The following is an 11,837-nucleotide window of genomic DNA, read 5'->3' as shown; positions in this document are numbered from 1 at the left end:
TATATATATATATATATATATATATATTAAATCTGTTTTACTCATATCATAGTTCTTATGTTGCATACAGAGAAAACTACTGCTGAGAAAAACGATTACTCAGTTTATTTTCCTTCTTTTAAATAATAGCTATCTTCAACAAAGAATATTTCCCCGACGATAGTCTTAAAATATACTCATCGCAAATTTGAGAGAAGCTCGTTTATCATGTATTCAAGGGGAGAATTTATTCTCTTCTGAATAATATAAACTTTATCGAGGAAAAGTTAAATTCGGTTAATTCGATTAAACTAAAGTTTGTTCTATTATTCTCGATTGAGGCACTTAACTTACTAGGGATATATTTTGATAAATAAATTCGACGTTTACGACGAACTTATGATATATTCAGTTCAAAAGACTAAGAATCTTCTAAGAATATTATAATATTCTTGCTTATGTATGAGAATATCTATCATTGGTTTATATAAGACTACTTTTTCCTGTGTGAGACCAAGATTTCTCAGAAAGACGAAGACAGCAAAAAATCCGTTGATCCGCGGTAAAAAGATTGCTCTCCTCATTACCTCGGCTGGCGTTTTTCCTCTTCCTCTGTGATTTATCGGTCAGGCCATCTACCCCGCTGTAACGTCTCGGGGACGACTCGGAGTCGAGGCGATCGCGACGATCGCCGAGTCTCCGTCTCTCAGTCCGTTTACTGCGCTTCCGCTTCCTGCTTGCCAGCGATTTTGACGCGACCCTGTCCTCGTTCGCGCGAGTATCGGGATGATACGCCTTCCCACGTAAACGCTCCTCGACCCTGCGAGGCTGGTCGTTATTCTTAACGCCCGGAAACCCGGTCTCCGTGTCTCCGATGTCGCCTTGCCGCCGCAGGAAGCTCTGAGATGTTGAACAGCGAGAGTTCAATGTTCGATGTAATTCGCGCCACCTCCATTTCTATTTTTTTTTCTTTCCTTACTATTACTTAAATACGCGTCGCCTCTCAAGCGAGCGTAACGCGAGATAAACCGAGACACACAGATTTATCGGCCGTCGCGAATTATTCCCGCGGATCGATTTTTTATTCGCAAGGCGACGAGTGAAATAAGACAGATAGAATAGATTCCGATTATGATATCACGCTCTCTCTCTCTCTCTCTCTCTCTCTCTCTCTCTGCTCCGATATAATCGAGCCGATACAAACTGTCTTGGCTTCCTGGTTGTACGGCCGGCTCGAGTCTTCGGAGCTGGTCCGTCGTTTCTGCGCGCTACCAGCTTTCGCGTAGCTATCATTGTCCGCGGCGTCGTTCTCACTGTCGTTCCGCTCGAACGGCCCGGCGATCTCCGTGGACCTCTCTTCCCCGTGGGAGTCTCGATTTCGACGTGCCATCTCCTAAGCCAGGACGTGCTGATCGTTCGGCCGTCGTCCCAGCGGCTCGTAACCAATTTCGCGCGAGCTCTCTTCGTTCTTGGATAGTCGCAGCAAAAAACCAACCGGCACGCCGAAAACTCTCCCTCGCAGGGTCAACACCCGGCGGTTCAACCACGCAACTAGCCGGTGATCTCAAGGCCTGGGATCGTCGTGAACCAAGTCCATAGTAACGCTCTGTTGTCGTTACGGGGCTCTGTGGAGACCGGCTGGAAAAATCGATACGCTAAAAAGGTATCGCCGATTAATGAGTTCCGCTCCGCGTGTCTTTTTACGCTCATATTTATAATAGTTTTTTTAAATTTAAATTGCAATTGAATATAAGATTACAAATACAGTGTCACGCGTCATTGTACGGTTATATGAAATTTCTGTGTTTTATTGTTAAGATATGGGAGACACAACGGGCGCGCGATATTTGTACAAATACTCGCCAATTTATTTCACTGAACGATGCCTTTACAGCAGCTATACAACTTATATAAATCATTTACAAAACGTACGACTCTTCCCCGCTACTCAAATCAAACACTGAGTTTTTATTTCGAGCGCCTAAAAAATTGTTTTCCTTATAATCTAACAATTATTATTATAATACATATTATAATACATAATTATTATTATAATACATATATATATATAATACATATAATTATATATAATTTATATTATATATAATTTACATATATTAAATATATATATATATTTTTTAGTTGAATATTTTACATCGATTTTCACCTAAATTGAACTTAGAAAATCATCTTGATGAATGCTTATAGAATTTCTAAATCACAATGCCGTATCTCGGGATGATTTTTCTGAAAATATAAGAGAATTACGAAAATGTCCGGCACGTTGATACTTTTAGATTTGTAATTACTAATTACGAATCTAGAGATTAACAAGATTAATAATTTCGCTTACCTTCAGCTTTAATTCTATTCTATCGATCTCCCCACCAAGCATGTCTACGATATTTTCGCCATGTCTCAGTAGGAAGGTTTCTAATTCATCGATATTCTGCATACTCTTTACTTCCTACGCGAGAAAAGATGAAGCAGGATTCAATTATTACGATTATATTACTACACCACTTTGAGTGAAGATAGGAGAAATAACACCGATACTTATTATATATAATTATATACCTCTAGCATCGTGACAAGATCATGCTTGTCTAGGTAAGATCTTGTTAGTTCCCGCCCATCAAAATCCAATTCGGCTTTGTACCTTACTAAATTATTGCCCATATCGATGCCTTTCACATCGTGTATGGCGCGGACCTAAATTCAATTGTTACGTGGAGAGAAAACGTTATATCGAGAAATCGTGAAAGACGACGAAACGTGGATGATTTGATTTAGACGGCATTACCATTATATCCGCTTCTAATTCAGCATTGATCTTATCGAGATTCTCTTGTGAAATACTTCTGCCTACGAGGGCGGCGACGTTCGAGTAAATAATAAAAGATGCCACTCCGCCGAGGAGGCCGCCGACCAGGAGCGAACCGATGGCGTCGAACATCGGATTCCCTAAATACGAAGTCAAACCCATACATCCGGCCGCACCGATCACGCCGAGTACCTGAGCACAATCAAAATTGAACGTTTAGATTAAAAAAAAAAAAAAAAAGAATTTAAATGAAAAAATTAAACATCTAAATAAAAGAACCAAACGTTTAGATAACAAAATTAAACGTTCAAACATTTGATCCATTTTGGGGCCTGCGGCGGCACTTAGAATCTATGATCGTTACTTTTCTCGATGATCAAAAACTTTTCTTCAAAATCTCTTCTCCGTATCGACGATTCGCACTAGAAAGACTCAGGACGGCAAGGAGTCGGATAGAACGATCCGAGAGCGCGACAACTCACGGCTGCAAAGTCCTCCATGAGTACAACGTTCACGGATGGATCCTGCCCTTCCAGGACGTACTGCTTGAAGCTCTCTTTCTTCTCTTCCGCGCCCTTCCTCACAGAATGCAACGCCATCATTAATGTCGCGCCTTCGGAGAGCAGGGATCCGCCCAGGACGAAGTACGCCCAGAAGAGGGAATCCAGTGACTCGGGGAACAAGAGCCCGTGAATCCCGTGGTAGACGGAGAGACCGGTACCGACGCAGAAGATACCTACGCCCGATATCAGCGAGGAAACATACTTCATGTTCGTGTAGCCGTACGGGTGGTCGGGATTGGGATTCTGCAAAGTGGCTCGAGTGAGAAGAACTTCTACAACTCGGTCGAAACGTAGGGACGTGATGAATATTCACCTGTACCGACTTGTGAATACCGTACGCGAGAATCAGCTGATTACACGTGTCCGCCGCGGAGTGTATGCACTCGGAGAACATACTGTGCGAGCCGGTGTACAACCAGGCGACCAATTTGCAGAAGAAGTTGCTGGCGTTTCTGGAAAGGAGGAAACAAGGGGAGAGGATTAATCGGGGCAACCTGGAGTCGGACACATGATTCACATGGTGATGAAAACGTTAGACACGTACATCGCTACTGCGGTCAACACCACTTTGCCGGATCTGCCGAAGAGACCTTCCTTCTGGATTATTTCCGTCTTGCTGCCGATCTCTCGCCTGTAATCCCTCAACCTTCGCTTGACCGTGAAGACATCTGCGAACGAAAGTTTCGGATTTCAAACTTTGCGCCGGTTATTCTATCAAGAAGATTTTCCTATCGCGATATTCTCTCTCTCTTTCTTTCTATCAAAATATATTACAGTTTGACCTTTGTATACTATTTACATATTTACTTTGCTGATAGATCTTCCGCTCGACCTCTTTCTTCAGGATCTCCTTCAGCAAAGCCTCCCGCGAACCCCACACTTCTAACGCTCTGTGAAGAGACGAGACTTGAATGTTTAACTTAATTTACTGAGTCACCGGGTGCATTCAATGCTACAACCACTCGATCAGAGTTCTCGCTCGTCTGATCGGTGTATATTTTGGAAATTAAGAGAACAGGTCGATTAAACACAGGAGCTCAGTGAGCGGTCGTAGTACTTGATGCGCGCAATGAGTCACTTTCTCTCTCTTTCTTTCTCACTTGGCCTCAACATCCTTCCTCCAGTAAACCGTGATGGGTGGCTCGAGCTCGTAGGGTGAGCGTCTCTTGGTTTTTGGCAGAGTCTCCAAGTCAGTGGGCTTCAACAAGAAGTCGGACATAGCTCTCACAGGTGTGATAAAGTTACGTTCCAAGGAAGATGTCGACTTGTCAACTCTGATCTTCTTCTTCGCTAAAGAAAAATGTGAAAAATTAGCGTCGAAGACACACAAGCTGGTACTTCTTGGCATTTCATACCTTTCTTCAGTGTATCTAAAACATCGTCTTTCAATGATTCTTTGGACTCCGCGGACTGCTTTTCGGCAAGCTTCGCCGTTTCCCCAGTCTCTACTCTGCTTTTGTCAACTGGACTAATTGGTTCTATATCTAATACTCTTTCCTTTAATTTACCTAGTTTCTCTTCATCTAATTCTATTATTCTCTGTTGGGAATCCCCAACTATTTTTTCAGACTTGTCCTTCTTAGTCTTCGCATCATCGGATAAAAATCTCGTCGTATAGATCGATCTCCGATCATCATACTTGTCCACTTTCCCATTAATGAGAATTCTTTGAGAACTTGTGAACTTGCACATTTTGTACCGAGTGCCATATTTGGGTATTATAAAAATACTGGCGTGTCTTCTGATAAATTCAACCTGGTATACGCCCAACCGATCGACGTTGCATCGAATACTTGTGCTCCGAATGAAGTTCAGAAATTTGTAGGATCGATGCAACATCGTAGTCCTTTTCTCTTTTCTTTTCTTTTATGAAGACGCGCTGTTAAACATCACCTAACCTATAAAGAACAGATCCACAAACGTTGTGCTTTAAAGATATAACATTCAAAAAATGATTGTACATAACGAATAATGAACTAATATGAACGAACAATGAAATAACGTAATATAAGAGACACTTCACTTTTATAATTCGTTTAAATTATAATATGTGACGAAAGAATAATGCCTGTTACAAAGACGTTACAGGTATCAAGGTATTTACCTTTCTGCTAAGTTACCCGTACACTAAACTCATTGTTGGGCAGGTATAATAATACTGACATTGGCTTAACAATAGACTAGTCAAGAACAAACGAATAATTGCCTAATGTCAGTAGTTCGACCTGTCAACAATCATATTCGTCGCAGGATAACCACTACACGAATCGTTGGTAAGGAAGGATTCGATAATACGCTTCGTACAAATATCGGGTTGATATCGAAACACAATATGTATATGTATAAAAATATATATTAAATTTTACGTTTTTATAAAAAAATTACTATTGATTCTAAACGTGGAATATTTTTTATATAAATATATAAAAATATCTAATGTAATATAAAATTGATCTTACAGTTAGAAACAAATGACACAAAAAAAACATTTGTTCTGACTCTGACTATACATCATGAATCAATTATATAATAAATTATATTAATGAATATAACGCATGCGGCTTATTCTTCAGACTTGGCTCCGTCCGATTATCATCTATTCGCATCAATGGGACACGCTCTCGCTGAACACGCTTCAATTCGTATGAAAATGTACGAAAATGGCTCGATAGCTGGTTCACTTCAAAAGAAGAAATGTTTTTTTGGCGTGGCATTCATAAACTGCCGGAGAGGTGGGAAAAATGTATAAATAGCAATGGACATTATTTTGAATAGAATATTTTTTATCATTTTCAAACAAGACGTGTAATTTTTACAAAAAAATCCCGGTTTCAAACTTCTACACCTGATATATAGTCAAAAAAGACTTTTAATCTTTAAAAGATTCCCACAGGCACATATGTACACATGTATACATGCGTGTTTTTACAAGGAATTCGCTATTGTAAAAGAAGTCTTTTAATCACATCTACAAGAAGAAATACATCTGTTTATATATATATATGTGCGCAATACAATCCTTTTTCCCATATATATATATATATATATATATATATAAAATACAAAATAATATGTACGTTATGTTGCATATATATTTCTCCCATATATATAAAAGTGTAAAAATATATTTAAAATATCACTATTTTTATTTCAAAGAAATATCGCTTAATATTTTCTGGGCCTCCTGTTTCGCTTTCTGATCGTCATCATTCTTTGCCGGGAATGCGATAACTTTCTGCAGATACTTCACCGCATCCTCGTTACGTTGCAGCTTCAGGTACGTCTTTCCTAACATCAATAAATTGTGACTGTAAAAATTTGGATCAGCTTTCTCGGCCTGTTCGAAATACGTTAACGCCTCTTCGAAGGACGAGAATGGAGGTTCGCCAAATATGACGGACGCTATTTTACGTTGGTACCATGTCAAATTTGAAATTTCATAGCACCAGCATCCAAGTATGTAAAATGTCGTCGCGTCGGCTGGATTTAATTCAGTCGCTCTCTGCAGTACAACATAATACGCATAACGATAACATAACGTTCCAAGTACCCTTTGTACGCATAAATTTAGAAAATGTCATACTTCATTATTTAACTTACAAATTTGTATTTATATTTAAATGAATTTCCCATGAAGTATCTTACCAATAAATGTCTTTTAATGTTCTGCAATTCTTTTATATGTGCTTTTGTGCCTTCTAGAGTGCCTTTGCTATCAAGGAAGATGGCCATCCATTTATGAACAGCAAAGTGATCTTTTTCAAGGCCAAGGGCAGTGTGTATCAAGTCGTATCCTTCGTAAATCAACTTTCGTGCTTCGACATCACTAGCAGTTTTGGATATCTTATAAATAGCTCTGCTCAAACGCCACAAAATCTCAACATCCTTGCTGTCCTATAAATAAGATAAACAAAAAGTACATAATACTGGTATAAATCATGTATATAACAATAATTTAGAAAATATTGGCTACCTTATGGTTCAATAAGATGTCGTATATTTCTTTGTAATTTCCTTGATCAAAGAGCGCATCCGCCTTATGAAGAAGAATTTTTCTATCTATGATTTGTGTTTCAACATTGTTTTCTTCTCCTTTCGTGTTTTTCATGAATCCCCATATTCCCATTGAAATAAATGGCGATGCTGCCCATGTTAACTTCCTGACAACTCTTATATCGTTCACCTTGTACAAAGAATTATTTTGATATACTTAATACATGCAAACATTGTTATCATAAGTCTGTCCTTGCTGTATTAACTGTAACGAGTTGCACGGTATCTTTATTTAAGATGAAAAAAACATCTGCTCGACACTTGGTGGATGGGAGAAGAAACAGAATTACTAGGTCGTTCAGAAAACACAACCATCAAAAACAGATCTTATATCCTGATATATTTATTTCATATCGTGTACCTTGTATCCTGCATGATTGTTTTTACACAAAACTCTCTGCAAGATTCTACTGTACTTCGCAACATGAAACAATCTCTGTCGCAGCATTAGAGCAAAGGAGTTTTCTGAAAAGAAACAAAAAAAACAAAAAGATCATAAAACGGGTTATTGAAAATGAAATTGAAATGATGCTGAAATAACAATTTTCCTGGTATCAATTGACTAATATACCTGTGTAAAAAAAAGTCACGTTTTCACACCATATATCTTCTTCGATCCTTATCTGTTATTTCAAGCAGGTATAGTGTGAAAAGTACAAACTTTTATACATACTTGTTACTTCTATATGTTATCTAGACTGCTATGACTATAATTTAGCACAGTCGATGTCATGTGTGCCAGATCGAGAATTACATAATTTTCAATCTTACACAGATCACATAAGGCCGAAAACATTATAAGCGGAGCTATTATAACTTTTTATATTATTATAACTTTACTGTTACAATTGTGTAATTTTCAATTGTATGCGTAGAACAAAGCTTATGCAGGATTCACACTGAACCTGTCAGTCGACGTGCGACGATTATTATCGAGGTAGTGACAATATATAATTTATTACATACACGCGCGAAAAACGAAAAAATAGTCGAGTCTCCACTTCTTGCAATTATACATATCTTAGAAACAAATTTAATTTTATATGTTTCTATATATGTTATGTCACATATTCTGAAAAGATTGTTAACATTTTTATGAACAATATATTATATTTCAAAGGAACTTGCTTTGCTTTCATCTTTATGAACTCTTAAATTCTGCCGGTACTTACGTACGTCCAGATAGAAATACATAACTCTGAATGGTTGAAAAGTAATCTCCAGTCGCAATCGCAATTCAATTGTCAATTGTTAATGTGATCTGACTTTAAGACAGGTTCCACTTTCCGTTGAGTATACTTTAAAACGCCATATAGACCAATCATGTTTTTACTTTAAGCGCTCTAAGTGCTCGCAGCTTCAAGTGGATCGTATTTCTAGTATGTTACATAAAAGTTGGTTCCATTTGGTGGACGCGAGAATCGTACTATTTCCGTCCACATGCGGTGAAAAACAGAGATAAAAAGATGTTCGCGTCGACACTGTCATCAAATAGAACGTAGCCCGCGAATATTTTGACAAGCTCGAGCCGGTTGTTTTGATTTTAGGGACAAGAGGAGGTTAGGATTTCAAGAATGGTGGGTGTTTTAAACGAATCCGACAGCGAGGACGAATTACCACCGGGGTGGGAAGAACGGACGACATTGGATGGGAATGTTTATTACGTGAAGTATATATTTTGTTTTTTTGACAAATCATGTTTTTAAGTATTATTACATTGTATGTGTCTCTTGACCTTCGCGTGTCTCGTATCACGTGTCTCTTGACCTTAACAATAGATCAAAGATCACTCTGACTCGAGAGAATGTTAATATCTATGTGCTATAAATCGCGTATTACAGTACCGCTTTGCAGTTAGAATTACTCGGTCGTGAATTACAGTATTGTTTTGTAGTCACTATATTAAGGGCACCCAATGGACTCATCCTAGAACTGGCCGCAAGAAGATCGTTGACGGAGGTATTTAAGCCTTTAAATTCTTACGTCAATTAGATTTGACAACTATATTTATAATAATTTTTATGTATATTCTGTCATGTATACATATACTAGTTTCATTATTTGTTAACACAATACTTGGTTAACTTTTACAAGATTATGTGTAAGGATAACTTATATTAATTAGTTTTGGCATTATATATATATATATATTGTACAACTATTAAATATTACATGCATAAAAAAACATTGTTTCATTATTTCCTAGAAACAAAAATATATGTTTGTAAACATTCCGTAAACATATATGTGTATATATAAATGTATATATACATGTATGTGTGTGTATATATATATATATGTTATGTAACTTTTCCAGCATGCAAAAATATAATACAAGATATTGCTTTGATTTTCATTAATGAATGTTATTAAGCTGACTACTTTCTAAAGCCATTTGGAAGCACAAAGAGTTAACAATGACTTGAACAAGGACAGAGTTACAGACAATTAAATATTTCTTTTCAGATCTTCCATCTGGATGGGAGAGATGTGTATCAGATGATGGTAAAGTTCTATTTGTCGACCATACAAACCGTACAACGACCTACACTGATCCAAGACTTGCATTTGCCACTGAGTACAGAGATATGTCTCAACCAGTACGACAGAGATTCGATGGCAGTAGCACAGCTCTGGCAGTGTTATATGGCAGAGATTTACGTGACAAAGTTGCCTTAGTCACAGGAGCTAATACAGGCATTGGTAAATGAGCTTTGCTACTATAATACGATTGCCTTTATACGTCAACCAATTAAAAAAAAATTTCCTACGTAGGGTACGAAACTGCTAGATCCTTAGCTTTACACGGCTGTAGTGTGGTATTAGCCTGCAGAGATATAGAGAAAACTGAAGAAGCAATAAGGCGTATTAAATGTGAGAAGGAGGGTGTAAATTGCAGAGCACTGAAGTTGGACTTATCGTCATTACATAGTGTGCAAGAAGCTGTGGAGGAGTTCAAGAAGTCATTTAAGTAATTTCGTGTGTCACATGTTATATCAATTTTTTGAAGTCGTACAAGCTCTTATTACATGATTGTTAATTTTTTACTTTCTTATACCATGAAGTAATTTTTGTTGTTCAGGTCTCTTGACATTCTCATATTAAACGCTGGTGTGCTTGGAATACCATATCAGCTCACAAATGACGGTTACGAGACAACGTTTCAAGTGAATCACTTGTCGCAGTTTTATCTGACACTCTTATTAGAACATTCCATACAAAAAGCTGCTAATCCTAGAATTGTAATAGTTTCCAGCGAATCGCACAGGTAATAACTCGACGTGCATTTTCGTCGTATTAAATGTAAAACCAAATTATCCGGATCCTCATATAACCAGATACATTTCGTAATGTAGATTTTCAACGATACGAAATCTAGAAGATATTCAACAGTCGAGATTGTCCCCGCCGGCGAACAAGTACTGGGCGATGGGAGCGTATAACGATTCGAAGCTCTGCAATGTCATGTTCGCGCAAGAACTGGCGCATAGGTGGCCCACTGTAAGTGTGTTCTCCTGCCATCCCGGCAACCTGGTGTCTTCGTCCTTATCGCGATACTGGTGGCTATTTAAAGTGCTGTTCATACTAGGACGGCCATTTACGAAATCGTTGGTATGAAAAAAAACTTATTAACTGTCCTTGACTTCACTTGTTAGTATGAAAAAAGAATACGAATGAGAAATTGCATACAAAATGCATTGCAGCAACAAGCAGCAAGCACGTCGATATTCTGTGCAACGGCACTCGAGCTGGACGGCGTAACCGGTGGCTACTTCAACAACTGTTACCGCTGCTCTCCGTCGAGTGCGTCGTTGAATCGCTCACTAAGTTTGCGGTTGTGGGATCTCAGCCAGGAAATGATAATAAATGTTACAGATATGGCTTGGAACCAGGACTGTGTCAAAGATTAAGGGGTTAATTAAAGGGGTAATAAAGATAAAAGGGTTATATAGGTCGTTGAATGATTTCAATTGTTAATATTGGTTTTTACTTTTAAGGGTCTTGTGGTTTTCAAAATATATTAAATTATACTAGTTAGGAGGGATAAATTATGTAAATCCTTTTTCCTTTGTGTTATATGTAAAAATAAATCAATTATTCAACAGATTGGTCAGTTTAATAATTTATTGATTGGTAAAACTGGTTGAGGATACTTTTGTTTGCTAGTCTCTGCCTTGATTCAATTGATTTCTCACTTTTGTAGTTTAACATGTTATTGATAATATTTATACCGCAAAATTAATTCAGTTTAGTAACAGCCGTAGTTAGTGAACTTTTGCATTTAATTGGAATATATTCTTAGATCTAAGAGAATATCAGTCGAATGCAAGATCTCATTAACTACGATCGTTGTTAAACTAAACTAACGTTGCGTAACGTGTAATAGAATCATTATTTGTTATATAATCTATACATAT

The 11,837-nt window shown here is 37.7% G+C and overlaps 4 protein-coding genes across 8 annotated transcripts in view; 1 reads left to right on the top strand and 3 right to left on the bottom strand.

Moving 5' to 3' along the window:
* The window catches only part of LOC106741572, a 4,969-nt gene extending 2,936 nt beyond the window's left edge, over positions 1 to 2,033 (bottom strand). Inside the window, exons 1-2 of the mRNA XM_014613706.1 lie at positions 1,184 to 2,033; positions 567 to 879 (exon numbers count right to left, since the gene is read on the bottom strand). Of these exons, the coding sequence (XP_014469192.1) occupies positions 567 to 879; positions 1,184 to 1,369 (499 nt within the window). The 5' untranslated portion in view covers positions 1,370 to 2,033. The remainder of the gene's footprint in view (positions 1 to 566; positions 880 to 1,183) is intronic.
* A 59-nt stretch (positions 2,034 to 2,092) lies between these two features.
* On the bottom strand, positions 2,093 to 5,630 carry LOC106741564 (zinc transporter 9). Its single transcript, XM_014613692.1, has 11 exons — positions 5,471 to 5,630; positions 4,722 to 5,264; positions 4,467 to 4,656; positions 4,174 to 4,256; positions 3,911 to 4,034; positions 3,680 to 3,818; positions 3,286 to 3,609; positions 2,783 to 2,995; positions 2,557 to 2,691; positions 2,333 to 2,446; positions 2,093 to 2,226 (listed from the first exon to the last, which is right to left on the bottom strand). Exons 2-11 carry the CDS (start codon positions 5,203 to 5,205, stop codon positions 2,182 to 2,184), a joined length of 1,851 nt encoding a protein of 616 aa, XP_014469178.1. The 5' UTR covers positions 5,206 to 5,264; positions 5,471 to 5,630; the 3' UTR covers positions 2,093 to 2,181.
* An 822-nt stretch (positions 5,631 to 6,452) lies between these two features.
* Positions 6,453 to 8,766, bottom strand: LOC106741681 (regulator of microtubule dynamics protein 1-like). 4 transcript variants are annotated; one of them, XM_014613922.1, is made up of 5 exons: positions 8,592 to 8,766; positions 7,781 to 7,884; positions 7,340 to 7,549; positions 7,012 to 7,260; positions 6,453 to 6,868 (listed from the first exon to the last, which is right to left on the bottom strand). In XM_014613922.1, exons 1-5 carry the CDS (start codon positions 8,611 to 8,613, stop codon positions 6,512 to 6,514), a joined length of 942 nt encoding a protein of 313 aa, XP_014469408.1. In that variant the 5' UTR covers positions 8,614 to 8,766; the 3' UTR covers positions 6,453 to 6,511. The 4 variants fall into 4 exon arrangements, with proteins under 4 accessions (XP_014469408.1, XP_014469412.1, XP_014469409.1 ...); XM_014613926.1 differs by having other exon boundaries at positions 8,596 to 8,647; XM_014613923.1 differs by lacking the exon at positions 8,592 to 8,766 and adding an exon at positions 7,991 to 8,565.
* Positions 8,767 to 8,823: 57 nt separating this feature from the next.
* On the top strand, positions 8,824 to 11,457 carry LOC106741680 (WW domain-containing oxidoreductase). 2 transcript variants are annotated; one of them, XM_014613920.1, is made up of 7 exons: positions 8,824 to 9,088; positions 9,314 to 9,378; positions 9,886 to 10,122; positions 10,195 to 10,390; positions 10,502 to 10,687; positions 10,776 to 11,031; positions 11,124 to 11,457. In XM_014613920.1, the coding sequence occupies exons 1-7, from the start codon at positions 8,994 to 8,996 to the stop codon at positions 11,328 to 11,330; spliced, it is 1,242 nt and encodes a 413-aa protein (XP_014469406.1). In that variant the 5' UTR covers positions 8,824 to 8,993; the 3' UTR covers positions 11,331 to 11,457. The 2 variants fall into 2 exon arrangements, with proteins under 2 accessions (XP_014469406.1, XP_014469407.1); XM_014613921.1 differs by having other exon boundaries at positions 9,004 to 9,083.
* The last annotated feature ends 380 nt before the right edge of the window (positions 11,458 to 11,837 follow it).

The sequence above is a fragment of the Dinoponera quadriceps genome, unplaced genomic scaffold (assembly GCF_001313825.1).
Source record: "Dinoponera quadriceps isolate SergipeBrazil2010 unplaced genomic scaffold, ASM131382v1 scaffold586, whole genome shotgun sequence".
In the NCBI taxonomy this organism is placed as follows: domain Eukaryota; kingdom Metazoa; phylum Arthropoda; class Insecta; order Hymenoptera; family Formicidae; genus Dinoponera; species Dinoponera quadriceps.
Note: the sequence above shows the minus strand (reverse complement) of the source record. Positions and strands in the feature narration are given on the sequence as shown.